Source organism: Myodes glareolus, chromosome 26 (assembly GCF_982192425.1).
Source record: "Myodes glareolus chromosome 26, mMyoGla1.1, whole genome shotgun sequence".
Classification (NCBI taxonomy): Eukaryota; Metazoa; Chordata; class Mammalia; order Rodentia; family Cricetidae; genus Myodes; species Myodes glareolus.
In genome coordinates, this window is record NC_142051.1 from 11,302,259 (window position 1) to 11,330,218 (window position 27,960).

At 48.3% G+C, this 27,960-nt stretch overlaps 1 protein-coding gene across 2 annotated transcripts; it reads right to left on the minus strand.

Moving 5' to 3' along the window:
* Position 1: 1 nt before the first annotated feature.
* On the minus strand, positions 2–27,960 carry Os9 (OS9 endoplasmic reticulum lectin). Of its 2 annotated transcripts, XM_087901922.1 has the most exons (15): positions 27,757–27,959; positions 27,169–27,345; positions 26,420–26,483; positions 26,221–26,297; positions 25,894–25,992; positions 4,601–4,811; positions 4,405–4,506; positions 4,120–4,217; positions 3,909–3,963; positions 3,087–3,175; positions 2,623–2,904; positions 2,304–2,493; positions 1,254–1,418; positions 992–1,104; positions 2–724 (listed from the first exon to the last, which is right to left on the minus strand). In XM_087901922.1, the coding sequence occupies exons 1-15, from the start codon at positions 27,928–27,930 to the stop codon at positions 599–601; spliced, it is 2,022 nt and encodes a 673-aa protein (XP_087758048.1). In that variant the 5' UTR covers positions 27,931–27,959; the 3' UTR covers positions 2–598. The 2 variants fall into 2 exon arrangements, with proteins under 2 accessions (XP_087758048.1, XP_087758049.1); XM_087901923.1 differs by lacking the exon at positions 1,254–1,418 and having other exon boundaries at positions 27,757–27,960.

A 27,960-nucleotide genomic window follows, 5' to 3' on the forward strand; every position in this document is an offset into this window, starting at 1 on the left:
CTGATGGTCCAGTTCTTTATTTAGAAACCTGAAGAACATGGCGGGTGGCTCCATATCCAACCCACTTGCTGGGATTGTGTGTGAGGTGATGTGTAAGGTCTCCTATTCCCTCAGCGACAGAGGTGAGGGCTTCTGACTCAGAATCACAGACAACAGGACAGCAGGAACAGGAAGGAGGAAGACCGAGGGAGGGGCAAGCAGCTCTCAACAGCAACAGGGCATCAAGGTGGGGTGGGGGTGGGGTCTGCTTTCTTGAAGTCTGTCCAGCTCGCCTGCTTTTCCCATCATGTCCCACTCACAAGATCTTACCATGTCTCTGGGTAAAATGGGGTACGCGCCAAGAAATCAGGGGCAGGGAAACTCAAAGGGGCAAAGAAAGGCATGTTTGGGGAGTGGAGCCCATAGGCCTGGCTGAGGCTCCCTGGAGCTGGAACAGCCCTTCCTCATGGGCCCACACACACCTTCTGGGCTGGGACCCTCAAGTCCAGAGCTTGGCTTCAACCTGACCTTTTGCCTCCGGGGCCCCAAGGTGGGAGATGAGGAGGCAGAGCCAGTCAGGAAGATTCTGGAATCCTTGGAAGGACCGGCAATGCTGGTTTCAGAAGTCAAACTCATCCAGGTCCCCAGTGTCCTCACCACCTGGAGAGCCCCACACCCGGCGGTAATTGCTCTCCAGCTCTTTCTGACGTTGCCGTTCCTTACTGGCCTCTTCAGCTCCCTGCACCTGGGAGGAAAGGGGGGTTGAGCCGGAAGGACTGCCTGTAGCCAAGGGAAGTCCTGAGCTGCGGAATCTGGGGGGTCCTGAGACGGTGGTGGGAGGTAGGGACGGGGGATATGGCCTCCAAAGGAGTTCTCCCTGAGTAGCAGCTGAAGCGTAGCTTCACCTCAGACAGCAGGATGGCTCGCAGTGGACGGCTGGTGTAACCAGGCCTTGATTTCAGCAGCACAGTGGGGTGAGCTGAGGGCCCAGGACTTGGGTGGGATGCCTCACCAAGATATTGAAGAAGATCTCCTTAAGGTTTTTTGTGTCTTCATCAGTCAGCCAACGTGTGTCCTCCTCATTACCTTCAGCCCCAGGTCGCACGATTTTGATTTCAATCTTGCCTGGAAGGTGCAACACGGGCAGTGAGGACAGGAAAGGCTTGGAGCTTTAGAGGGTCCCCTGCCCTCCAGGTCCCAAGCCGGAGGTCACCAGTCCACCTTGACCCAGCCCTGCCACTCCGGCGCTCTAAGCCCCTCCCTTCAGGGCCCACCTTGGGCGGCGAGCCCCTCCCTCTCCAGCACTTCTTCCACCAGCCCCTCGATCTGTCTCAGCTGTGGGTTTTCCCGTTTCATCTCCAGGACAGTCAGATCCCGATTCGGGCCTCCATGACGGAGCTTGGTGACTCGAACCCGGACTCTGTGCTCAGGCTCCTCCTCTTCCAGGGGAAGACACAGGGAGACACAAAGCAGAGCCATCGTGACCCCAGGGGGAAGGGCTGTGGGGGCTCCTCTCTAAGCCACGGGCTGGTTTGGGTGGTGGCTCTTCCTGCCATGAATGTGATCCAGTAGCAGCCCCCACCCCCGCTTCCTACCCTGTAACTCACACCCTTCCCCAGTAGCAGCCCTCCCCTTAACTCTCCCATCTTCTATAGGAAAACAGCTGCTCTCTGAAAGCCAGATCAAGCCTCCTGCATCGGCAGAGGTGCTTTGCTTTCAGGAGCAGGCTGGAAAGCCATGGCTCGGTTTTCCACATGCTGAGACTTAACAATCAAGTCTTCAGTGTCTACCCAAAGGGTGGGAGGGAAGGTTTGAAACTGGAATATTCTATTTGGAATGCCTTCTCTCTCCACACCAGAAACATTCCATGAAATGAACCTAAGGAGATGCAAGAAGGAATAACTGAAGTGTGTCCGGGCTGGGGGCTGGGGGCTGGTGCCAATGGGCTTGCCTGGCGGCCGCACTGACAGCTAAAACCTTTCACACCGACCACACCTGCCACTGTTGGTCCACCTTCCACCGTTTCACTATGGAAACCCCCAAACTGTCTGTCTCTTCCCCAACCCCCACCCACAAGGAGGGTGGCGAAGAACCCCTTCGTGAATGAGTGCTCTTCAGCATCTAGGTTTGTGGGCATTAGTTACTGCCTGTGTGCTAGGCAGCACGCTAGACAGCGGGCAGAAAGAGCAAACCAGAGACCAAGGCCGACTCCTCCAGAAGGGTGATTCTGAGGTGTCCATGCAGGGAAGACCATAGAGGGAGGAGTCAGCACTGAGAACAATGCTCCCACCTTTGGGAAGGTTGTTCCCATGGCCTGCCCTCACCTGTAGGAGGCCGTGACGGGGGAGGCTTCTGAGGGACCACTCTCTTTTTCTTGTGCTTCTGAACCAGATCCGGACTCTGGTTTTCCTGCAGCCTCTTGATAAGCTTGTCGAGAGTGGATGTCAGAGCCAATATTGCCTGTTCACGTTCTGACTCCTTCCTCAGCCCATCTGGGTCTAGTTCCTTCTCTGTCTGGAAGGCCCAAAGAAGGTGGTAGTTAATGCTCTGGGGGACAGAGATCAGGGGCATGCTCGGTAGGAGAGCCAGCCGTCTTCCTTTCCTTCATCCTGTCCTCCGCCACAGACACACGCATCTGCTCACCTCCTGGATAATGTTTTCCAGCTCCCGCTCCATGCCAGCCTTAACCTCCGAGCGGAGCCGCTCTCGGTCTGAGGGAAGCAGCATCCCTTCCAGCTCCTTCTCGAATTCTCCCAATAGCTGCCGCTCCTCCTCATCTTCCTCCTCCTCTTCCTCCTCTTCTTCATTGTCCTCGTCTTCCACAACAGCCTGAGGTCCCTCACCCTTTTCCTTCAGCTCCGCTTCCCCCGGAGGGGCCCCCGTGGTATCATCTCCGGGATGCTGCTGCTCTGTGCTTGACTTCTCCTGGATCGGGTGGGAAGGAGACGGAGGCTTCAGTCACAACAGGTGTGTGTAGCACAACTGAGCAGTGACAGGGCGTGGTGGTGGGGCCAGCTCTATTGGGCCCAGGTTGTCCCAGGTTCAGATCTCTCTTGGATGCTCACAGCCGGGAGGCAGGTCCTGCCCGCCCTCGGGCTGGGCCCTACCTTCTTTGCGCCACCTTTCAGTTCCTCTATCAAGCGAATCAGGTCTGCAGGGCTCCGAATGACTTTGACCTGCACGTTGTTCTGAAAATCTGAGGGGGGAAAGAGCAGGTATGGGCGTTTTGCATTTTAAGTCCTCTCTTGACGCTGGAGGAGAGGAACGATGGGCAGATGGGCAAGGTCTCTGCCTCGGGCAGCTGGCTGGCTGGCAGCTGAGAGAAGGCAAACAAACCCCTCGGTTTCATGGCGGGCACATGAATGCCAAAGCACTAAGTCCCCTCCTTCTCCATGAACACCTGAATCTTTTTTTTTTTTTTTGGCGGAGGCGGGGGCGGGGGCAGGGGTGGGGCAGTCAACACTCTAGTTTTTAGAACCATAGAGGAGATTCAGGGTTAAGGAGTTCCTTTGTACTGGATCTTGCTTTCTGCAGAGACTTGGCATTGTCTCAGCTCTAGGCATTCTGTGAAGTACAGATCCCTTTCCGTTTACCCTCTCAACTCTCGAGGGTGTGGCTCCACTCACATTTCATAGGTGGGCAAACTGACATTACATGATATTTCCTGGGAGTGCAGAGTTAGTAAATGGTAGAGCCCCAGTGCCCTTTGACCTCCTTAAGTGGTCCTGCTGCTCAGGAAGAGGTAATGCTGTAAAAGTGAGGTCACAGGGGCAGAGGGATGGCTAAGTGGTAGAGCATCAATGTGCAAGGATCTGGGTTCAGTTCTTGGCACCATGAGAAATGGAGGAGGTGGGGGAGGAATGTTGACCTCTGAGTGTTCAGCGCTACTCTACCTCACCTGAGGACTAAAGGAGACAGAGTTGACTAACCATCGCGAGGGTTGGGAGCTGGATCTGCTGCAGCCTCAGGGTTCAAGTCTTGCTCCTGAAGAGGAGAGAGGGCAGACTCAGGCATGAAGGCTTGTTGATGCCCTCCCTGCTCCTCAAGCAATATCCCTTCATTCCGAGACACTTTAGGGACCCTACCCATCCCAGAGCCTGCCCAGGCTCATCAGAGAGACAGCTGAGAGGCCATTCTCACCCCTGCCTGTGCCTCCTCTCCTCCTGCTGCCTGCTCCTCCGGCTCATGTAGCATTTTCCAAAGCTCTGACTCCTTATCTTCCTTGGCTGGGCTGACCTCTGGGGGGGACAAAGGACAAAGGCAATGTGAAGAAAAGGGGGGCGAAGAAGGGAGCAAAGGAGGAGACAAACTCCCTTGTGTTGCCACTGGGTTAGAGACCACCCACAGCTGCCAACACGGGACAGTAAAATGGGGGAAGGAAGGCAGTGGTGGCCGTTCCACGGAATGGCCAAAAGCACACCCTACCTTCCATCTTTGGGGCTACTCCAGCAGACTTGGCCTCACTCCCAACTTGGTGGTCTGTGTCTTGAACCTCCTCTGTGATTTTCTCTTCAAGTTGTTTTGACTCTACCAGAAAAACAGTGTGCAGACAGGATAAGGACCGGCTCCAACGCTACTGCGCCCGCCTGTCCCATCCCCACCTCTCTCCTGGATGACTTACCAGCTTGCCTCTGGAGGTAGGCCCTGTACTCCTCGGGCTGCAGGGCTGGGTGACAAAGAATGGCCTGTGGAGCAGCGCTGGCTGGGGGCCGAAGGAGAGGGTGGGGGCAGAGCCGCGAGGTCCGAACGGTCAGGACATAGGAGCAGGACAAGGGCTCATCCACGCGATCGATGTAGTCCCCAGATATACCCGCGCCTTCATCACAAAGGAACTGCGGCAGGGCAGGGAGGGAGAGTCAGTGGTAAAACCACCAAAATACCTTTGGTTCTCAGAGCGGCTGGCTGGTGCTAAGCAGTTCTTATGCCAGACTAAACAGATTTGATTATTTGGTTGTCTCAGAGACCCAGTAAGAAAGGCATTAGCATGCCAGGCAGTGACAGTGCACGCCTTTCATCCCAGCAGGTAGAGATAGAGGAAGGCAGATCTCTTGTGAGTTTGAGGCCAGCCTGGTCCACAGAGCTAGTTCCAGGCCATCCAGCGCTGTTACACAAAGAAACCCTGTCTCAAAAAAAAAACAAAAAACAACCACCACAAAAAAAACCAAACTTGCCCCACTTGCTCAGGCGACCATTTGGTAAGAGGCAAAAACAGAAGAGAAATTAGGCAACTTAACTGTAGATAGACAATCAATCTTTGTATCGCTTCCTTGCTTTGTGCAAACAATGTGTGGCGGCTGGGGAGGGGGCTCGGCCAGTCAAGGTACTTGAAATCAACTAATGATCTGGGTTTGATCCCCAGGGTTCCACATGGTGGAAGGAGAGAACCAACTCCCACAGACAGCTCTCTGACACCCATACATGTGTTGTGGCATGCGCTCTCACACACAATAATTCAGCACCACATACACTTGAGATTGCAGCGGCACAGATATGAGCATGGCCCCTGCGCGAGAATGCCATGCATACTCAGGAAGTGTCGCAGGAATGATGTGCATGTTCAGGAAGTTTCCCTCATTTTTTTTTTTTTTGAGTGTGTTTAAACATGGTGGAGCAAACCTGTAATCCCATCACTTAGGAGACTAAGTAGGACAATTGTTGTGATCTCAAGACCAACCTGGGCTACTTAGCAAGTTCAAGGCCAGCCTGGGCTACAGTAAAAACTAATCAACCGAGTGAGTTGGCTGCTTCACTCATAGACGGGGAGGCTGAGGCGGAAGAATCTGAGGTTCAAGGCTAGCCTGGGCTACCCAGCAAGTTCAAGGTCAGCCTGGGCCACAGTGTAAGATCTTGTCACAAAAAGGAAAAAGAGAAGGAAAGAAAAAGAACATTTACACTCTGATAATAAAAAGATAAATAACCCAATTTAAAACTGTTAAGAGTTAAATAGACATTGCCTTAGGGAAGAGAAATGATCAATAAACAGATGAAAATACACTGTCAAGGAAGTGCCAACCAAAACCATAAGGAGATGCCACTCTACACTCACCACAAAGGCTATGGTAAGGAAGGTAATACCAAGCCCTGGCCAAGACATAGAAATTGAAAACCTTACAAACCACTGGTGGGATTGGGAAATGGAGCTGCTAACTGGGAAAACGGTTCAACCTCGAAGGTTAAACAGGGAGGTATGTGGTTCCTGGGAAAGCCCTGGCCGGCATGCACAAGATCAGTGTTCAGTCCCGAGCATGGAGAAAAAGGAAGTCCCATGTGGGGCTGGAGAGATGGCTCTGAGGTTAAGAGCACTGGTTGCTCTTCCAGAGGTCCTGAGTTCAATTCCCAGCAACCATATGGTGGCTCACAACCATCTGTAATGAGATCTGATGCCTTCTTCTGGCCCACAGGCAGAACACTATGCACATAACAAATAAATAAATAAAAAAAAGAAAGTCCCATGTTGGGAATATTATTTAAAGGTATATTTACTTTTGTTTATGCTGCATTGGATTAACTGGAGCTGTGATTCTTTGCCTGTTAAAACACCCAATGGTCCTGATAAGAGCTGGAGAGATGATGGCTCGGGTTGAGAGCACTGGCTGTTCCTCCAGAGAACCAGGGTTCATTTCCCAATGCCCACATGGCAGTTTCAGTTCCAGGGAACCTGACACCCTCACACAGACATAAACGCAAGCAAAACACCTGTGCATATAAAAATAAATAAATCTTTTAAGAAAAAGGAGCTGAACAGTCAGTAGCGAGGCAGGAGCAAGGATAGGCAGGGCTGGTAGGCAGAGAGGATAAATAGAAGAAAAATAATGAGAAACAAGAGGAGGAGGAAACTAGGGACCAGCCACCAGCCAGCTATGGGGCAGGAAGGAAAATAAGATACACGAACTAAGAAAGAGGCAAAAGGTGGTGGGGATAACTAAAAATAAGAAAAGCTGGCTAGAAATAGCCAAGCTATGGCCAAGCATTCATAACTAAGAATAAACCCCTGTGTGTATTTATTTGGGAGCTGGGTGGTGGGCCCCTCAAAAAGACAAAGGAGTCAAAGTGAAACATCACACAACAGTGCCAACTCTTCACTTAAAGACACTGTCAGAGTAGTTACAAAAGATGAACGGCTGAAAACACAGGAGCAGGTGGGAGGCTGGGGTGTGAAAGGTGAATAAACAGAGGCTCAGGAAAGCAACTGTGCTCTATCGATATCATGCAGGTGAAATGCTATGGATGTCACTTAAAACACAAAGTCTGGGGATGAAATTAATTTTAGCATCATACTTCTTTATCTTGCCATTGCCTCTCTCTCACAGCTCACTGACCACATCTTTACCTGTTGTCTACGGAAATATCACTAGCAGCTAGAAAAAGACGTGGCATTGAAGGCTTCATAAATATTGGTGAACTAAATTAATAAAGAGCCCACAGATAAAAGACTAATTAAAAACAATAAACAAGTTGATATCGACAGCAGGAGACCAGCCAATATGGATACAGAAGATCTGGGCAACACAATTCAATTGAAAATCATGATCTAAGATAGTAGGCGACGTGAGCACGTGTTCTCTGCGTGCATGTCCAAACACTGATGTATACTGGACCACGGAACCAGACACTACAAACCTAACAGGACTCGAAATTAAATGGTGGTGCACTTTTCTGGTTGCAATGTAATTAACAAGAAATCGATAAAGGCTAAACCACACCTGTGTAATCCCAGCATTTAGGAAGTGGAGGCCGGATGATCAGGAGATCAAAGAGAGTTTGGGTTACAGGAAACAGTGTCTTAAAAGGCTCTCCACGTCCCCCAAACAGATATACAGTAGACCCAGACATCAGAAAAAGAAGAAACTTCTGGCAGAGCTGGGTATTACTGGTGGTCGAATTTTGCCTGCCAAGCACAAGGCGCTGGTTTGACTGCCAGGACAAGAAAGGAAGGGGGGGGAGGGGGTGACGACAAGGGGAGAGGGAGGGGCAGAGGAGAAGGGGGGAGAAGTCTTTCTAGGGAAACTAAAAAGGAAGATTAAAAAATGGTGGTAGCTGGGTGGTGGTGGCGCACACCTTTAATCCCAGCACTCGGAAGGCAGAGGTAGGTGGATCTCTGTGAGTTTGAGGCCAGACTGGCCTAAAAGACCCTGTTTCAAAAATAAGTAAATAAATCATAAAAATTCAAATAAGTCAGATCATAAGTAGTTATAGGAAACATATATATATAAAACAACCTTTTGTCATAACAAAGGCTGGGGCAAGCAACGTCAGGTAGCACAGCAGTGGCAGTGAGACGGTGGGCATTTGTGCTCTGGGGTATTTACTACACAGCTGGACACACTGCCTTAGAAAGAGCTGTAAGGAAGAGAGGCAGGTGTAGGCTCACACCCGCAAACACAACACTCGGGATGAGGGACAGGAGGGTCCAGAATGCAAAGCCAGCCTGTCTCAAAAAACAAGCCAACAAATATCCTAAGCAAAACAAAGGGATCGGGATTTGTTTACTGTAACTTGTGGACAGATAAAGGAAAGAAGAATCTTCACAGTTAAAAAGAAAGAGGAAGGTGGAAAGGGATTTCCCACGGGGCAGACGACACAGTGATGCCCAGGTATGAGAATTACAGAGAAGCCAACGTGACCCAAGAGGGATGGAGAGAGGAGTCCAATTACAGAAGACAATGTGGTGGCACACACCAGTTACCCCAGTTGCCAGGCAACTGATCTAGGAGGTGGAGGCCAGGGATCAGGAGTTCAAGGCCATCGTCTCCTACATAGTGAGTTTGAGTTTCTTTATATATATATATATAAAATGAATCAAGGGCTGGAGGCATGGCTCAGAGGTAAAGCATTTGCTTGGGCTGCAGGCAGGCATGCATAGGACCCAGCTCGTGGTGGGGCTGGGGGTGGGGATGGGAACCCAACCCTCTAGCCAAAAGCCTCCCTACAAAGAAAACCTAAGGCAAGAAGCACATCACAAACACTGTTAGTCCCATCAGGAGGCAGATCTGTGTGAGTTCGAGGCTAGCCAGCACTATATAGTGAAACCCAATTTCAAAACAAAAGACAAAACATCAAAAATCCTAGGTCAAGACTTTACAGATTGATTCTAGAAAACATTCAAAGAATAAAAAATTCTAAGTATATATGATCTTGAGTATAGAAAAAGCAAGGCTATCTTTTATTTTGTTTAAAAAAACTCTTAATTATTTTTTAATTATAAAATCTTAAGTTATTTACTGTGTGTGCATAATTTACTGTTGTATGCATGTGGGTAGGTGGGTGTGTGCAGGTCAGAGGACAGACTGTGTGTGGGAGCTGATCACCTTTGTCAGTGTGGAGCTCGGGGAGTGAACCCAGCTGTCAGGTTCAGCAACAAGAACTTTTAACCACTGAACCATTTCACAACCCTGCCCCCCCCCTTTTTTTTAATTTTCTGAGGTTAGCATGACTTTATCAACAGAATGGTAGAGGGACACCTGGGAAGTTCCAAGGCGGTCCAGTCCCTAAGGACTGTTACAGGTCAGAATTACTCATGAGCAAACATACAAACGCCCTGATGCAATGGTTCAGTGAGTAAAGCATCTACCACACCAGGTGAGCACCTCCACTGAAATCTCCAAAACCCACGCAAAGCTGCTACAGGGAGATGGGAGGTGGAGAGAACCTCTAGAAGCTTGTGAGTCTTCGAGTCCCACAGGCAAAGCCAAAGTGAAAGCCTGCTGTGTAAGAGTATTTTAACTAGGCAAAGACTTGTTACATTGTTTATGCCGCCTTTGTTACCGGTTGTAAAGATTGTTACATTTGTTTCACCTTGTCTGCCTAAGGCCTCTGACAGGTCAATAAAAAGCTGAGCCACCAATAGCTAGACAGGAGAGGGATAGGCCAGGCTGGCAGGCAGAGGAAATAAATAGGAGGACTCTAGGCTAGAGAGACCAAGGGAAAAGGAGGAGAGGGACCCGCCTGGGGACAGAAGCCAAGCAGCCACCAGCCAGCCAGACACGAGAAGCACAAAAGTAAGACATACAGAAGAAAGAAAAAGAAAGAAGGAAGGAAGGTAGGTAGGTTAAAAATCCCCGAGGCAGGGACTGGAAAGATGGCTCAGTTCTTCCAGAGGTCATGAGTTCAATTCCCAGCAACCACATGGTGGCTTACAACCATCTGTAATGAGATCTTTGGCTCCCTCTTCTGGCATGTGGGCATACATGGAGGCAGAATGCTGTATATATAATAAATAAATAAATCTTTAAAAAAAATCCCCGAGTTGAGATATATACTTCCCTGATCCCATATCCATCCTTCCTCCCTCCCCCTCATCCCAGTCCCCCGAGCTTTCCCCAATCCTCCCCTACTCCCTTCTCTCTAACCCTCTCCTCTTCCAACAAGCCCCCACCCCCCCCATGCACCTGAGGTTACCTGGCACTCTTGTCTATTTCCAATCTCCAGGTGGCTGGCCCTGAGCCTTTCTGAAAAGCCATTGACAATGACACTGGGACTTGTTTCCTCTGCATATACTGGATTTTTGGGATCCAGTCTGTTTGGATACTCACCTGCCTGGACCTGGAGGGAGGGGGGAGGAACTTGAACTTCCCACAGGGCTGGAAGCCCTGACTGCTCTTAGGGATGGAAAGGGAGGAGGAGGGGGAGGGGAGGAGTGGGAGGGTGTTGGGAGGAGGGGCGGAAATGGAAACTTTCATAATTTAATAAACTTTGAAAAAAAATCCCCTAGGCAAAAGGTAAACGAAGAGAAACAGAATAATGTAAGTGATAAGAGTTAGCAAGAAATAAGAGCTAACATAAGGCCAAGCATTCAGTGCTAATAAGAAGTCTCCGCGTCATGATTTGGGAGCTGGTTGGTGGCTCAAAAGAAAGCCTTTACAATACCCTATTTCAAACAAGGTAAAAAACGAGGATCAAGACCTGGGTTTGTCCTCTGACCTCCACACACGCCATGGCAAGTGACACCCACATTCGGATCGACAGATTGAGATGCCCATCTGTCATCTGTTTGGGAGGCTGCAGTTGAAGGCTCTAGTGCAAGGCCAGCCTCGGCTACATACTGATTGTGCCTCAGGAATGAAAAGTTGGTTCAGTATTGAAAACTGATAAATCACATAAGTTCAAACTAAAATAGTCTTAAAACATTAAGAAGGGGGAATTGAAGTGGCCAGGGCTGATACTGTGTGGGAATTTTATATTTTGAATACCGTTTGGCTAACTTGGTATGAGATTAGGAAGCGTGAATGATGTGAGTAGTGACTCGAGATGGGACGCAGACTAGGGATGTGGGCAGTGACTCGAGATGGGAAGCAGACTAGGGATGTGGGCAGTGACTCAAGATGGGAAGCAGACTAGGGATGTGGGCAGTGACTCGAGATGGGAAGCAGACCAGGGATGCGGGTGGTGACTCGAGATGGACACAGACTAGGAATGCAGGCCAAGTCTGCACGGGTTTGAGCTCCAACACTGCACAACATCTCATTATGTTGCCCAGTCTGACCCTGCACTCCTAGGATCCAGTGATCCTCCTGCCTCAGCCTTCCGAACCAGGAAACACAAGTGCAACACCATGCCCAGCATTGGTGAGAATACCCAAGTGAGTAACCAGAGAAACCACACTTCAAACGCGAACATCCTTTAAAACACAACTCTATGTTGGCACGCATCTATAATCCCAGCACTTGGGAGGTAGGAGGAAGATTAGGAGTTCAAAGTCATCTTTAGCTTCATAACAAGTTCAAGACCAGCCTGAGTTACAGGAGACCCTATGCTTAAAACCACTGCATGGACCACCCAGGAAGTCTGGTCTTACCCAGGCCCACCTGGCTACAATCAGACTGAGTCTCAGGGCACCCACTGTGTGTCTTGGGTCTCACACTGCGGTGAATATGTGTCACACTGAAGCGAACGTGTGTCTGTCCATGCAACCTAAAATCCAAGCTCGTGGTGTCTGGTGTGGCCTTAGGTTCTCTAGTGAGGCCACGAGGTTCAAGCCTGGACTTGGGTCCCTGCTGGGCTGCCTGGTAATTCACCAGAGGGCAAACAAAGGGAAAGAGGAGAGGCACCCACACAAGTTCTCCAGGCTTTTCAGAACATACGTGGGAACCTACAAGGTGATGCAGACACAAAGGGAACAGTACTGTTCAGCAAGGAACACCCCACAAAAACACCATGGCGAACCCGGAGTCTACTGTGCCACGGGCATGCTGTTGGAGCTCTAACTAGCAAGTCAGTTACAGGCAAGCTTCTCGCCAGGAGAATGAACCTGCAGATTGAGCAAAGAAACATGTAAGAGTAAGACAGCCTCCTGAACCGGTGAAGGAAGGTTAAAAAAAAAAAAGAGGCCAAAGAGTAAGACACACCTGGCCTCAACAGCAGCACCCAATGCAGTTTCTGAGGACCGACAGGAAGTGGCCAGTTCCTTGTCATTGTGGCTTACCGTAGGGAACAAACAACTTATATTTTAAACAAAAGGAAGCAAAAGACCATAACTAAACCCTAAACTAAACAAATACCAAAAGGAGGCTCAGAAAAAAAAAAAAAAAGCATTCATGCCTTTGATCCCAGCATTGGGAGGTTAAGGCTACACAGTGAGATCCTGTCTCAAAGAAACAAAAACAAAACAACAACAGTCTCTCAAACCAAACCAAAGACAACAAAAGTAAAACACATGTATTTAGACACGCCATGTAGTTGTGGAGCGAGCTATAGATCGCACTGAAAATGCACACACACAACACATTAAAACTGGAGGGATGCGAGCAATAGGATTCTGAGCAAAATGAATAGCTCTGAGAGTGAGATCAGGGAAGAGCCTGGAAATCAGTGAGATAGGCATTCTGCTCAGGGAGTTACCAGACGGATAGGAAGTCAAACCTCAGGACTAAGGGGGGGGGGAGTTACAAGCAAAGCTACGAGGCCAGCAGGACGGCTGCTGACGCACAGACAGAAAAGTCACTAGGAAACAGGCAAAGACAACGACGACGGTTAAAGACACGTGTACAGGAGCCGGGCCGCAGCGCACGCCATTAATCCCAGCACTTGGGAGGCAGAAGAAGACCAGGTCTCTGTAAGTTCAAGGCCAGCCTGGTCTACAGAGCGAGTTCCAGGACAGTCAGAGCTGTTACACAGAGAAATCCTATCTTGGAAAAACAAACAAACAAACAAACAAACAAAAGGGGATAAAGGACTCTTGTTTGCTTGTTTTGGGACAGCACCTCACAGGTAAGCCCTGGCTACCAGTGATCCTCCTGCCTCTCCCTCCTAAGTGCTGGGATGACAGGAGACTCTTATAGACAAGGAAGCTTACCCATCTTTTCTTGGGAGAAATGCAAAATAAAACCACTCTAAGAAAGAATTCTTTATCTGATGCATAGCCAATGATTAGCCAAGTTCCAGAAGTTTAAAAATATAGCAGGCTGGCAGGGCTGTACCGACAGACACTGGCGTTCTCACACACTGAGGGGAGCAGTGTTCCCAAGCAGGGTAATTTGGCAGCACATATCCAAATCACACACATCTACTTCCAGGAATATAATCTGCACATACTCTATAGGTACGTGAAGACGGCGCACTGCTGCAGGTCAAAGTGTTAATAAAGGCGGTAAGACAGCCTGCATATCCACCTGTAGGGAATCGTCCAGATACGTGGTCGTGCAGATGTGCACCAGAAAAACAGCATCTGTATAAGAGAAGAGGGCTTCTGATCTATCCACGTGGGAAGAATCACTGATATATGCCTATAAGCATATATGTGGGCTGGCAGGATGGCTCAGTGGGGGCAAGTTCTCGCTACGCATGCCTGATGACTTGAATTTGATCCCTGGAACAGATTTCCAAAAGTCCCCTAACTTCCACACTCACACTGTGGCACATGTGTGTGCACTCACACACACTCCTTTTGATAAATAAAAAGGTTTAAAAGTATTTTTAGTTTACGTGTATGTTTTTGACTGCATTTTTACATGTGTGCCACATGAGTGCCTAGTGCCTGAGGAGGCCAGAAGAGGGCGCCAGTCTCACTGAACTCGGAGTTACAGGTGGTTGTGAGCTCCTATGTGGGAGCTAAGGTCAAATCCCAGGCCCCTGCAAAAGCAGTAAAGCTCTTAACCACTGAGCCTCAAGAAAATGGACAAGAGCCAACTCCTAAGAGCTGTCCTCAGACACCCACATGCATGCTTACGCTAAATTAATCAATTAATTAGTTTTTAAAAACCAGGCGTGCTCCTCAGGAGAGTTTATGAAGTTAACATACATCGATGCCAAAACAAAATAAGGATGAAACAAAAAAAAAGAAAATTAAAGACCAATTTACTCATGAAAATTACATAAAGTCAATTAAAATATTATGGACTGAGTAGGCATTGGGCTAAAATACAGCATGACGTTACATGGAAGCATGTGCCTGTGGTGGGGCCGGCGAGGGGCACGTGATCCAGGCCCAACCACCTGAGCTCAATCCCCAGGGATCCAGAGAGCAGCAGCAGTTGTCTCCTCTGATCTCCACATGAGGCACACAATATGTATACACACAATAAATAAAATGTAGAGCTGGGCGGTGGTGGTGCACACCTTTAATCCCAGCACTCGGGAGGCAGAGGTAGGTGGATCTCTGTGAGTTCAAGGCCAGCCTGGTCTACAGAGTGAGTTCCAGGACAGTCAGAGTTACACAGAGAAACTCTATTAAAAAAAAAAAAGAGAGAGTGAAAGACTATCTTCGGACCAGGAGAGTGTTTGCAGACTTGATATCTGCCAAGAGGCTGATCTCCTAACAGACAAGGAAGCCACAGAACGCAACAGTCAAACCGGATGACTTGGTTAAAAATGGGCAACGAATCTAGCAGCATTCCTGAACTAAAAGAGGAGAAAGGGGCAACATACCAAACTGTCTATTTCATGAAAGCAAACATAAAACGGCCAGCAAGTATTTATTTATTTTTTTAATGTTTATCATCTTTAGTTATCAGGGAAATGCAAACTGGAACCACAGCGAGCTATCCCCTCACTCCGAACGGAACAGTTTTAACAGAAGAAGCGACACCACCAGCTGGCAAGGCTGTGGACGACAGGGTCCTTACCCACTGCTGATGGGAATGGAGGTTAACGGTAGCCACTCTGGAAAATAGTGTGGAGATTCCTCCACAACTTAAGAATAAGACTATCGTATGACCTAGTAATCCCATGAAGACATGCTGACGACGGGCTGACGATGTACCACAGGGGTAGAATGCTCGCCTAGCACACACAGAGCGTACATTTAATGCCCCGGCCCACGTAAAAAGGCACCACGGCCCACACACCTGGGAGGTGAATGCAGGAGAACTCAATGTTCAGGTCCCCCTCAGGGCTGGGGAGACGGCTCAGAGGTTAGAACTGACTGCTGCTCCAGAGGTCCTGAGTTCAGTTCCCAGCAACCATGTGGTGGCTCACATCATCTGTAATGGGGTCTGGTGCCCTCTCTGGCGTGCAGGAATATATGCAGTCAGAACACTATATACATACTAAATAAATCTTTGGAAAAAAAAAAAGATTCTCAGCTATATAGTAAGTTTGAGGCTTTGAGGCCAGTCTACGCTATGTGAGACCTATCTCAAATAAATAACAAATAAATGAGAGAGAAAACACGCTGAAGGGACATAGTGTTACACAGCCATGACAGTCAAGATAAGTGCCTATCACATGATAGATGGACAAAATGTCTGGCACTGGGGCTGGGGAGATGGCTCACCTGGAAGAGTGAACATAGCCTGAGGATTTGCTGACCAGCCGGGACAGCGAGAGACCCTAATAGGAACATGCAGAAGGCGGGTGAGATGGCTCCACAGGCAAAGGTACCTGTAACCAAGCCTTTGAGCCCCAAGACACCAACAGTGGAAAAAGAGAACTGTGGCAGAGGACCTGGGTTTGGTTCCCAGCACCCACACAGTGGTCACAACCATCTGTAACTCCAGTCCCACGGGACCTGATGCCCTCTTCTGACCTCCTCGGGAACCAGGCACACACGGTACCCAGACATACGTGTAAGCCAAAACATATACACAAAAATAAACATTAAAAAACGGTGTAGAGTTCTAGAATGGATAAGCAAGGTAGAAGCTGGGCGGTGGTGGCACACACTTTTAACCCTAGCTCTCAGGAAGCAGAGGCTGGCAGATCTCTGTGAGTTCGAGGACAGCCAGGGTTGCACAGAGAAACCCCGTCTCAAAAAAAAAAAAAAAAAAAGACACCCTACAAATACACGCACACATCCAAGAACATGTACATATATTATATATCTCATACACACAGCGTGGCTTAATTGTATAAGAGAATGCTATCCTGTCATAAAAGAATAAAATCTTGTCATGGTGACATTCTGGATGGACTCAAGTTAATTATTCTCCTACGTAAAATAAACCAGACACAGAAAGACAGGCACCTCATAAAAAATAATAGACAAACAAAGAAAAAAATGCTTGAAGCTGATCTTATAGAGGTGAGCATATGAGAGTGGTTTTCAGAGGTGGGGGGAGTAGGGCAGAGGCGGGGGAGTAGGGCAGAGGCGGGGGTGGAGTAGGGCAGAGGCAGGGAAAGAAGCGGAGTAGCTGACACGGCTTTACAGTGAGGAGAACCACGCATGTGGTCCCACTGTGTGGCAGACAACACGGGCGGCAGCAGTGCCCTGCATCTGCTTCTGTTCTCTTATTCTGAGACAGAGTTTCGCCGCGTGGTTGCATGTCTACTGCTCGCTTCCTCACTCAGACATAGATACGCACGCAGGCAGAACACCCATACATACAATATATATATATTTAAAAAAAAGAGTTCACATTGGGCCACCTGCGTCTAAAATGTTTCCACACAGCAGAAGAAACAACGAGCGAAGAAACAGCCCATGGAAGAGGAGAAAATCCTCACCAGCTAAATATCCGACAGAGGAGTCTACAAAGGACTCAAGGGCGCACTAAAACTTTAAAGACAACTGACAAAGGGGCTAATGAAAGGAGGGGACAGTCCTTGAAAGATAAGGCCTAACTGCCCAGTGATCACGGAAAACACCGACCCCAGCAGCCTTCGAGGCTACAAACAAACCACACTAAGCCTCCATCTAACCCTAAGCGGAATGGTGGCCATAAAGAAGCAAGCTCCTCCAGATGCCGCAAAGATGTCGATGCTGGTGGGAATGAAGTCAGGTCGGAGGCTACTCAAACACTAAAAACATGCCGTGAGCCTCAGAACTCAGGAGGCAAAGAGAGGCAGATCTGTGAGTTCGAGGCCAGCCTGGTCTACACAGTGAGTCCTGGGCCAGTCAGACCCTTATCACAACAAACAAAACATATAAAAAAAAATATGTTCATCAAATGACCCTGCTGGGCCTGATCAGGACTCTAAGGCCGCACACCACGAGATTTGCTTCAGGTCTATTCACAACAGCTAAGTCCAGGTGTCAAAAAAGCCAGAGGAATAGAATAGATTTTTAAAAAACCATGTGGTTTATACACACACAATTGAACTACTCTTTCAGCCATAAAAAAACACAGATATGCTATGCCTTTGTCATTGTCCTATTGCTGTGAAGAGATACCATGGCCAGGGAAACTCTCACTACAGAAAGTAATTAGCTGGGGGCTTGTTCACAGTCTCGGAGGCTTAGTCCATCACGGTGGGGGTGACGTGGGGGTGGGGGGAATGGGGCAACAGGTCCACACAGGCAGCCAGACCTTGGGCCTCAAAGCCCATCCCCACTCCCTCCAAGGCCACTCCTCTTAACTCTTCTAATCCTTTCAAATAGTTTTACTCCATGGTGACTAAGCATTCAAATACACGAGCCTCTCTCTGGAACCATTCTCCCCTACTACCCAAGACACGGCTTCTCTGTGTCGTCCTGGCTGTCCTGGAACTAGCTCTGTAGACCAGGTTGGCCTCAAACTCAGAGATCTGCCTGCGGCTGCCTCCTAGATTAGAGGCACATGCAGCCACCACAGCCTAGCTGGCTATCTTATTCAAACAACCCCAAGCTGTTTATAAGAAAATGTATTCAACTGAAAGTAATCATATTAAGTGAACTAAGTCAGCCTCAAAAAGACAAATACCCATTTTTCTCATATCTGTGGATCGTGGACTTTTATACAGATACATGAGCTGGCACACACACATACAGGATACGAAAGGAGTCAAACTGTCAAGGGGACAAAGCCGGCTACAGAGAGAAAGGCGGGTGTGGAAGGAGAGGGAGGAGGAAGTGGAGGGAGGGACTTTAAAGTATATTATATGCTTACAATAATGGCCTTATGAACCTACCATGGACAGTGAAGATGTCAATTTAAAAACTGACCCCAATGTACTCCAGGATGGCCTTGAACTCACAGATATCTGCCGCCTTTACCTCCTGAGTGATAGGATTAAAGATGTGCACCGCCATGCCTGACCCTTTATGTGTATTTAAACATGATTATGGCTGTACATTACTACAGAAATGTAACAAATAAACAAAGAGCTTTAGAATACAACTCAACTCACTATATAAAAAAAAATCAAAGATGAAAAAACGAAACAAAACACACGTGACACGTGAACATTTGCTGGTTACAGGAGACATACATGAGAAAATTCCATACTATCCAACATGAAAATGACCAGCCAACTATGAATAGCAACAAATTTCATTCTCCTGACAAAGGGAAGCTTAAAAACCTAACAAAAACAGCAAAAAACAAAACAAAACAAAACAAACAAACAAACAAACAAAACAAACCTACAGGAAAACACGCTAAGAATGAATGTCCCCTAAAGTTGGGAACAGGGCGGTTAGAGAGGCGGCTTGGCAGTCATAAGCACTTGTTGCTCTTGCAGAAGACCTGGATTTTGTTCCAGCATCCACAGGGTAGCTCATCACCATCCATAACTCTGCCTCCAGGGTGTCCAGTGTCCTCTTCTTACTGGGCATGAGTGTGGTACACATACACACATGCAGACAAAACACTCATACACATAAAGAATGACAAGTAAATCTATGAAGTCACGGAAGAGCTGGGAAGGCAGTCCTGCAGGCACGAGGGCCTGAGTAAGACCCCATCTCTCACGTGAGGAGCTGGCACAGCAGCACGGCCCTGCGATCCCAGCCCTGGGGAGGCAGACACAGGTAGACACCCGAGCAGGAGCACTGGCCGGCCAACCTGGTGAGCTTTGGGCTTGGTGTGAGACCCTGCTCAAAAGATTAGCGCGGGCAGTGATAGAGACAGACACCTGACGTCAACCTCTAGTGTCTGTGCATGCTCGCGCACACACAAACATCTGCATACATACAGCACACACACAAATCCACAAAAATAATAAATCAGGAACAAGTCAAAGGTGCCCACCAGGAACTACTCCAGAGGCACACAGAAAACAAAATGTGTAATGGTTAAAAAGAAACCCAGGCCAGGGATGGTGGCCTTTAATTTAGGGTGCACACCTTTAATCCCAGCACTTCAGAGACTGAGATAGATAGATCTCTCTGTATCTGAGGCTAGCCTGGTCTACATAGTGAGACTTGTTCATTAAAAACAAAACAAAACAAACAAACAAAACCCCTCAAGTATCTACAACTGACAGAAACGAAACACATTTAGGTGTGGTGACCATGCCTGTAACCCAGCACTCAGTGGGCTGAGGCAGGGGGATATAATTACAAGCCTAGCTCAACTACATAGTGAGACTATCTCAAGAAACAAAGGGGTAGCTGGAGAGGGGTTAAATGCATTAGCTGCTCTTGCAGAGGACATAGGTTTGATTCCCAGCAGCCACATGGTGGTTTATAACCCTCTGTAACTCCAGTTCCAGGGAATCTGACACCCTCTTCTGACTTCTGTGAGCATTGCATGCACGTGGTACACAGATATACATGCAAGCAAAACACTCCTACACATAAAGAAAAAAAAACCCCTAACATTTGGGATAGAGAGATGTCAGAAGGTGTGCTGGTTTGAATAAGAATGGCTCCCAAAGGCCCACATGTTGGAATGCTTAGTCACCATGGAGTAGAAGTGTTAGAAGGATTAGAAGGATTAGGAGGTGTGGCCTTGTTGAAGGAAGTGTGTCACTGAAACTGTAATCAGGCCCCAACTAGATGCTTTCCTTTATCAGAGTTGCCGTGGTCACGGTGTCCTCACAGCAAAAGAACACAGGAATACTGGGCACTTGAAAGCCCTTGACGCACAAGCCCGGCAGCCTGAGTTTAATCCCTGTGGCTCCTCAAAGTGTCCACTGACCACACACACACCATGGCCTGCACTATCCGTAAGTACAATATGTATCTTACATATATACACAATCGTAATAGTTTTTGTTTTTTGAGACAGGGTTTCTTTTGTGTAACAGCCTTGGCTGCTCTGGAACTCACTTTGTAGACCAGGCTGACCTTGCACAATCATGTTTTAAATTAAAAAAATATCACAGAAAGTACAGTGGAGCCCAGCCCCTTGGGATTGGCAGTGGGAATGTGAACAGGCAGCTGCCGCGGAATTGAACACTGAACAAACCGCACTCAGCCAGACTCTACTCCCAGGCAGAGATCAAATGAAACCCTGCAAACACCGTCAAGCAGTGTGTATGCTTTCACTGGCTGCATCATTCACAGTAGCTCAAAGGTGGTCACAGTTGGGTGTGCACCCAGCAACAGATGAACAAGCACACACATGGGATAGTGACAGAAGGCGGACTATGAAGCCATAAAAGGAACAGATCTCCCATAAATACTATGTCATGGCTGAAAACAATACATGGGGACAAATACCTTATAAACCTTCTTACAAGATGTGCTGGATAGTTTTATGTCAACTCGACTCAAGCTAAAGTCAGGTGAGAGGAGGGGCACAATTGAGAAAATGCTTCTATAAGATCAGGTTGTAGGCAAACCTGTAGGGCATTTTCTTAGTGATTGATGGCAGAGGGCCCAGACCATGGTAGGAGGTGCCATCCTGGGGCTGAGCAAGTCATGGTGAGCAAGCTCATAAGCACCCCCCTACCATGGCCTCTGTATCAGCTCCTGCCTCCGGGTTCCTGCCCTGCTTGGGTGCTGTTCTGACCTCTTTAGTGATAACAGGGCTGTGGAAGCATAGGACAACCCTGCTTTCGGCCATGGTGTTTCCTCACGGCAACAGTGGCCCCAACTAAGACACACGAGGTACCTGGGATTGGTATATCCATACAGAGAAAAGCAGAAGGAAGCTGGGGAGCAAGAAACGGGGAAGTGCCGCTTATGGAGAGGTATTTCTGTTTAGAACAATGAGAAGGTTCTGGAAACAATAACGGGGCACACAACCTCGGAGGATATACCCAGTGCCACCAAACTGTACACCTGAGTGTAAGATTGGTAACTTAGGCAGTATGATCTTCTTTCCCACGATAAAAATAATACAAAATTAAAAGGATGTCTCTACATCCGAAAGGGAGGTCACTGGACAAAGGGCCATGGCTGTGACTCATTCATAAAACATATGTTCTGGCATCACAATCCCCAACTTCAAACTCTACTACAAAGTACAGTAATGAAAACAGCCTGGTATTGGCAAAGAACAGACAGGAGGACCAATGGAATCAAATAGAAGACCCGGATATCAATCCACACATCTTCGAACACCTAATTTTTGACAAGGAAGCAAAAAATATCAAATGGAAAAAAGAAAGCATATTTAACAAGTGGTGCTGGCATAACTAGATATCAACATGTAGAAAAATGAAATTAGACATATATCTATCTCCATGCACTAAACTCAAGTCCAAATGGACCAAAGTCCTCAACATAAAGCCACCCACACTGAACCTTATAGAAGAGAAAGTGGGAAGTACACTTGAACGTATTGGCACAGGGAGCCACTTCCTAAATAGAACCCCAGCAACACAGACACTGAGAGAAACAATTAATAAATGGGACCTCCTGAAACTGAAAACCTTCTGTAAAGCAAAGGCCACGGTCAACAAGACAAGACGACAACTTACAGAATGGGAAAAGATCTTCACTAACCCCACATCAGACAGAGGTCTGACCTCCAAAATATACAAAGAATTCAAGAAATTGGACACCAAAAGATCACATAATCCAATTAAAAAAAAAAGGGAGTACAAACCTAAACAGAGAACTCTCAACAGAGGAATCTAAAGTGACTGAAAGACACTTAAGAAAATGTTCAACATCCTTAGTCATCAGAGAAATGCAAATCCAAAACAACTCTGAGATTCCATCTTACACCTGTAAGAATGGCCAAGATCAAAAACACTGATGACAACTTATGCTGGGGAGGTTGTGGGGAAAAGGGAACACTCCTGCATTGCTGGTGGGAATGCAAGCTGGTACAGCCCCTTTGGATGTCAATGTGGCGATTTCTCAGAAAATCAGGAAACAACCTTCCTCAAGACCCAGTAATACCGCTTTTGGGTGTATATCCAAAGGATGCTCAATCGTGCCACAAGGACATGTGCTCAACTATGTTCATAGCAGCTTTATTTGTCATAGCCAGAACCTGGAAACAACCTAAATGCCCCTCGACCAAAGAATGGATAAGGAAAATATGGTACATTTACACAATGGAGTACTACACAGCAGAAAAAAACCGACATCTTGAATTTTGCAGGAAAATGGATGGAGTTAAAAAACATTATTTTGAGTGAGGTAACCCAGACACAGAAAGACAATGATCACATGTACTCACTCATAGGTGTTTTAAAGCAAAGAAAACCAGCCTACAAACCACAATCCCAAAGAATTTAGACAACAATGAGGACACTAAGAAAGACTCACATAGATCTAATCTACATGGGAAGTAGAAAGTAGAAAAAGACAAGATCTCCTGAGTAAATTGGGAGCATGGGGACCTTGGGGGAGGATTGAAGGCGGAGGGGAGAGGCAGGGAGGGGAGCAGAGAAAAATGTAGAGCTCAATAAATAACAATAAAAAAAATATGTTCTGCTGGGCGGTGGTGGCACACGCCTTTAATCCCAGCACTCGGGAGGCAGAGGCCAGCGAATCTCTGTGAGTTCGAGGCCAGCCTGGTCTACAAGAGCAAGTTCCAGGACAGTTAGAACTGTTACACAGAGAAACCCTGTCTCAAAAACAAAACAAAACAAAACAAAACAACAGCAACAACAAAAAAGATGTACTCAACACCACGGCCCTGTCCTTTCCGGTAACACTTTCTGTGACCACTCCTTAGGAAAGTTTCCCTCTCGACTTGCTCTCTCGAATGCTGTGATAGCTTCCTCAGTTATCCATCCCGGGCTAGTCTCCTCAGCTTTCTAAATGCTGGGATTCCAGAAGCGAGCCAACACACCCAACTTTTAGCTTACTTTCCCAACTCCACGTTTCCCTCAGAGTATTTGATCCACACCCATGGCTTCTACAGCCTCAGATGAGGATCCGTCCCTGGCTGTGACTTCAGCTCTGCAGATCTTTCTTTCTTTGGAAATCTCTGCTCCCATCCATGCCTGAAAGTCACTAAAAGTATGGAAAACCAAATTCACCAATCCCCTCCGCCACGCTTCCTCTCCGCCCACCACCAACCCAAGAATCAGTCTTAAATCTTATGCCATTGCCTCTCCTCTCCAAAGCCCTCTCCAGAAGATCACTTTCCACCCCGGGTCACCTTTATTTCTCATTTGGATTACCTAACTGATCTCTCAATTATTGGCTATAGGCCACAGTGAGTCTCCAGAGTCAAGAGTGAGCACGTAATCACCCTGTTTACAACCTGTACTCTGTCCCTAGCAGCTGCCACCTCCATCTCCCACATAGCTCTTCCCTGAGCCTCAGAGCCTGAGTCACACCATTGCCTTTGACTCCAAAGCCTTCCTTCTGCACTGGACTGCCCTTCCCACCGCCATTGCCCCCTCCTCTCTCCTGCCCCCTACATCTGCAGGTCAAAGGTCACTTTCTTAGTAGGCTTTCCTCTTACCTTCCACTGAGCTCTCCTGCCTGCTTTCCTATGGAGCCTCACCTGGAAAGAAACTCATCCTGCTTCACCCTGGTTACTGAACACCTGCCTCCCAACGGCAAAGACTAAGATGCAGGCACCTTTTTATCCCAAGGTGCAGGGCATATGTTCAGTAGGTAGGGGAAGATGCTATACAGCCAAATGTTAGAATACAACGGGGTGTGGTAATAGATTTCACACATGGATGTGGCTATCTGCACTGAAGGAACAAGACTAACTTTCGGGATGAGTCAACCACGGTAACATTTGAGGTCAGGTATGGTGGTATGCACCTTTAATCCCAGCACTTGAGAAGCAGAGGCAGGAAAATCTGAATTGAAGGCCAGCCTGGTCTACATAGAGAGTTCCAGGATAGCCAGAGCTACATAGAGACCCTGTCTCAACAATAAAATAAAATAAACAAAAAGCCAGGTAGTAGTACTGACACATGCCTTTAATTCCAGTACTCTGGAGGCAGAGACAGATGGATCTCTGTGAATTTAAGGCCAGCCTGGTCTACAGAGTGAGTTCCAGGACTGGCTCCAAAGCTACAGAGAAACCCTCTCTCAGAAAAAAAAAAAAACAAAAAAAACAAAATGAGAGATCAGTTCAGGCAATGATACATGTTTTTGCTTGTATTTGTTTTTGAGACAGGCTCTCATTCCATAACCTAGAATGGCCTAGAACTCACTATGGAGGCCAGGCTGGCCCCAAACATGGCAGTCATCCCTTGCCTCAGACTCCTAAGTGCTGAGATTATAGGGCTGAGCCAACCCATGGCCAGTTTATGATACTGACTTCGAAGACTATAAAACACTTTAAGTGTTTACCATGGTGAAAGGGGACCTGTGTTAGTGCGTCCACACAAGGTATCACTTGAGTATGACCTGAATGAAGGGACACACAGAGCCATTTGAAGCGCGCTACAACATCCCTGGCAGAGGGACGGGTCACTGTGACAGAAACATGATGAGTATTTTTATCTCCAGCCTAGATTTCATTCCGAATCGCAGAGCTAATTGCTGACGGCAGATTACCAGTGGGAGGGCTGACGGTCCCTTGACCTCCATACGCACAAACCCAACCCCTCTTCCTGCAACCTGCTTCTTCACACTGCAGTGAATGACAGTCCATCGTCTGCAGCCACTGAAGCTAACACAGTCATAATCCATCACCCTTAACTCTGCCCCATGTCCAGTCCAACAACAAACCTCATTCTTTTACCGACAGACTATGTCTTCCCATGGTGGAGGGCTGAAGTAAGCAAACTATAGTGATATACACGTATGAAAACGTCACGAGGGGCTGGAGAGATGGCTCAGTAGTTAAGAGAACATATTGCTCTTGCAGAGGACCCAGATTCGATTTTTGCTAGATCCTTAGAAGAGAAAACTGGACCTCGTTCCTCCTCATGCTCACTCTTAAGCAGTGGTCCTCAGCCTGTCTAACGCTGAGACCCTTTAACGCAGTTCCTCATGTTGTGGTGACCCCCCCTCCACCATAAAATTATTTTTGTTGCTACTTCGTAACTGTAATTTTGTTGCGGTTCTGACTGTAACAAAAATATCTGATCTGTGACCCTGTGAAAGGGCCATTCAGCCTTTAAAGGGGGTGTTGACCCACAGGTTGAGAACCCCTGCCTTCCTGGCTTTATTTATACTCCGTTGCTTTGTTAGCATCTGTCTTCGCCTACACCAGGCCTTCCACCCAAGTGGGAACTTCCTGTTTGCTGCCGCTTCACCAGAAGAGTTGAGACCAATGCCTCAATGCTCCAGCCGGAGAGCGGAAAGTCAAAGGCAGACGCATTAATAACAGCTCAGGTGAAGTCAGGAGAGACACTGGGCAGATAGAATAGGGCTGAGAATACTGAGGGTAGCATATGGGAAGCGCAGCGTTAAATTACCTCTGAAAATCCAGACAATGACATCCAGCCGCCAGCTAGATCTGCCCTCCTCCCAGAGACTGTTATTTGGGGACCATTTTCCTTCCTTCTTGGAAGACTCACCCGAACTTCGGCTTCTCGGGGCCTCCCGTTGAGATCACATTTGGACCCGTTGCTGTAGGTCTGGCTGTGGTAGCGCTTTAGCCGATGCTGCTTGGAGGCCTGGAGAAAACATCGGGCGGAAGGGAGAAGGTGTGAGGAAAAGAAGTGAGGTAGAACGACGCCAGCCTCCCGCAGGAACCTGGGGTGCACAGTGATCTGGGTCCCACGGCACGAGGTCTTGATGGGCACCAAACCCCGGGAAACACACCAGCTAAACCTGACCCTCCCCTGTAGCCCGAGCTCGGCCCGTTCCGACCCCGGCCCGTTCTGACCCCACACTCCTGTCACCTTGGCGGTTTCATCATCCCAGTTGAAGGCTGACTGGTAGTAGCCGAGATAGAGGACGTCACCTTTGACCTCTGAGTCTGTAAGAGAAGGCATATGGCAGAACACATCATTGTCGTTCTGAGGTCTAGAGGGAAGGCGACTGGGAGGGAGGTTGCTTGTCACACCAGCAAAGGCCTGGGAGAAACGTAAGCCGCCTCACCTTCCATATGGTACTGTTGGATATGACGTCCATAACAGAATTCATACGTCCACCAGTCCTTGGTCTGACAATTGGAAAATGCACAATCAGGGGACATGAAAATCCTTCTTTTAGAAACCAGAGTCTCCTGACTCTGAAATACAGAAACTGTCATTTCGTTCTCTTCTCCCTCTGTCCTCTCCTTCCTTCCCCAGACTCTGTGAGAAATGACAGCTGTCTCCCTCTCATGGCTGGAGACACACATCCAGGTATGACTACTTTCCACATGGGTCCCTTTTTCTTTCTTTTTTCTTTCTTTTTGGTCAAGAGAGGAGTGAGACAAAACCAAGCTATGTGGTCTAGCCTGGAGTGGCAGACATGAACCACTCCCTTGCCCCCCATAAAGATAAGAAATCATGGTATCTTTGAAGACTCCGCAGGTTCAAGTACAGGCTCAAGAATTAATTGAACTTCAAATACAATGGGATCCTGAGACAGTGACATTCTGGGTAGGTCCTGCTCCCCAGTCCCACCTCTGTCTCTCTTTATTTTCTTTGATCTTGGTTTAACCTGTTCTGAGATCTATCACAACCCTTCCCTACATTCAGCAAGGGATCATCTGTGGATGCAAGAGACTTTGCTCCCCTGCCCCCACCCCGTAAATAGAACTAGTACACCAGTGGCCCCTTAACTCCCACAGTCCCTTAGGTCCCACTTCTTTCCTACCACTCCAATTCAAGACTACATTCCACCCACCCTAGGTCTTTCACCTTCAACAGACAGGGAGCATCTCTCATGGGGCTCAACAATTCGGGAATCCCGGGCCCTTGGTAAGCAGGTGCCTCTTCCTCCCGCTCGCGCTGGAAGTGAATAGCTCCGGCTGGTAGGCGGCACTCATAGCGCTGTTTATACTTCGAAGACACAATCACTACGTCTGAAGCTTGGCTCTGGGAAAGAAGGGTCGGGAAGGGGGGCAGGGAGGCAGAGGCTGGGATCAAGAACAACGAGATCCCTCTTCAGACCCTGGGGAAGTGCCCAGTCGAAGAGAGAATAAGCCACAAGTCCTCTCCAGCTGGTTTCGGTGAGCGGAGGGAAGGGCGCTCTCACTTCCCCACCAGGGAGTTGGGTGCTTTCAACGTGACCTGGGACCCGAGGGCCACAGCGGGAAGCCCCACCCCTGCCGGTGCCTGGTCCCCAGGGAATGGGTCTGCCTGCGATTCGCAGCAGGACGTATGAACATCACCTAATCTGCTCCATCCCCCTAGTCTCCGGGAGGAGGAAGGGGCTTGCAGCTGCCCTTCCTCCTCTGCCGTGTGCCCCTTCCTCCTGAACAGCACCCTCGCCCCCACACCCCTCACCTGCCCTCCCATGACAGGCAACGGCAGGATCTGGATCCCATAACGCATCTCACTCAGCTCCTCCAAATTCAGGCTCCCGACACCCCCCGTCAGATGCGCAGGTAACAGGAGCCCCAGCAATAGCAATCCCAGGAGCCTGGACAGCAGCGTTTCCGTCGCCATCTTTCGTTCCATCTTAGTTGGAGATATTCCTTCCGCCCCAAA

Coding starts and splice junctions, on each gene's coding strand:
- Os9 (XM_087901922.1), bottom strand. CDS start 27,930: ATGGAACGAAAGATGGCGACGGAAACGCTGCTGTCCAGGCTCCTGGGA. Junction 4,812..25,893: donor CCCGAGAAGCCGAAGTTCGG/GTGAGTCTTCCA, acceptor GCCCTGCCGCAG/TTCCTTTGTGATGAAGGCGC. Junction 2,905..3,086: donor TGAAAGGTGGCGCAAAGAAG/GTAGGGCCCAGC, acceptor CACCCGATCCAG/GAGAAGTCAAGCACAGAGCA.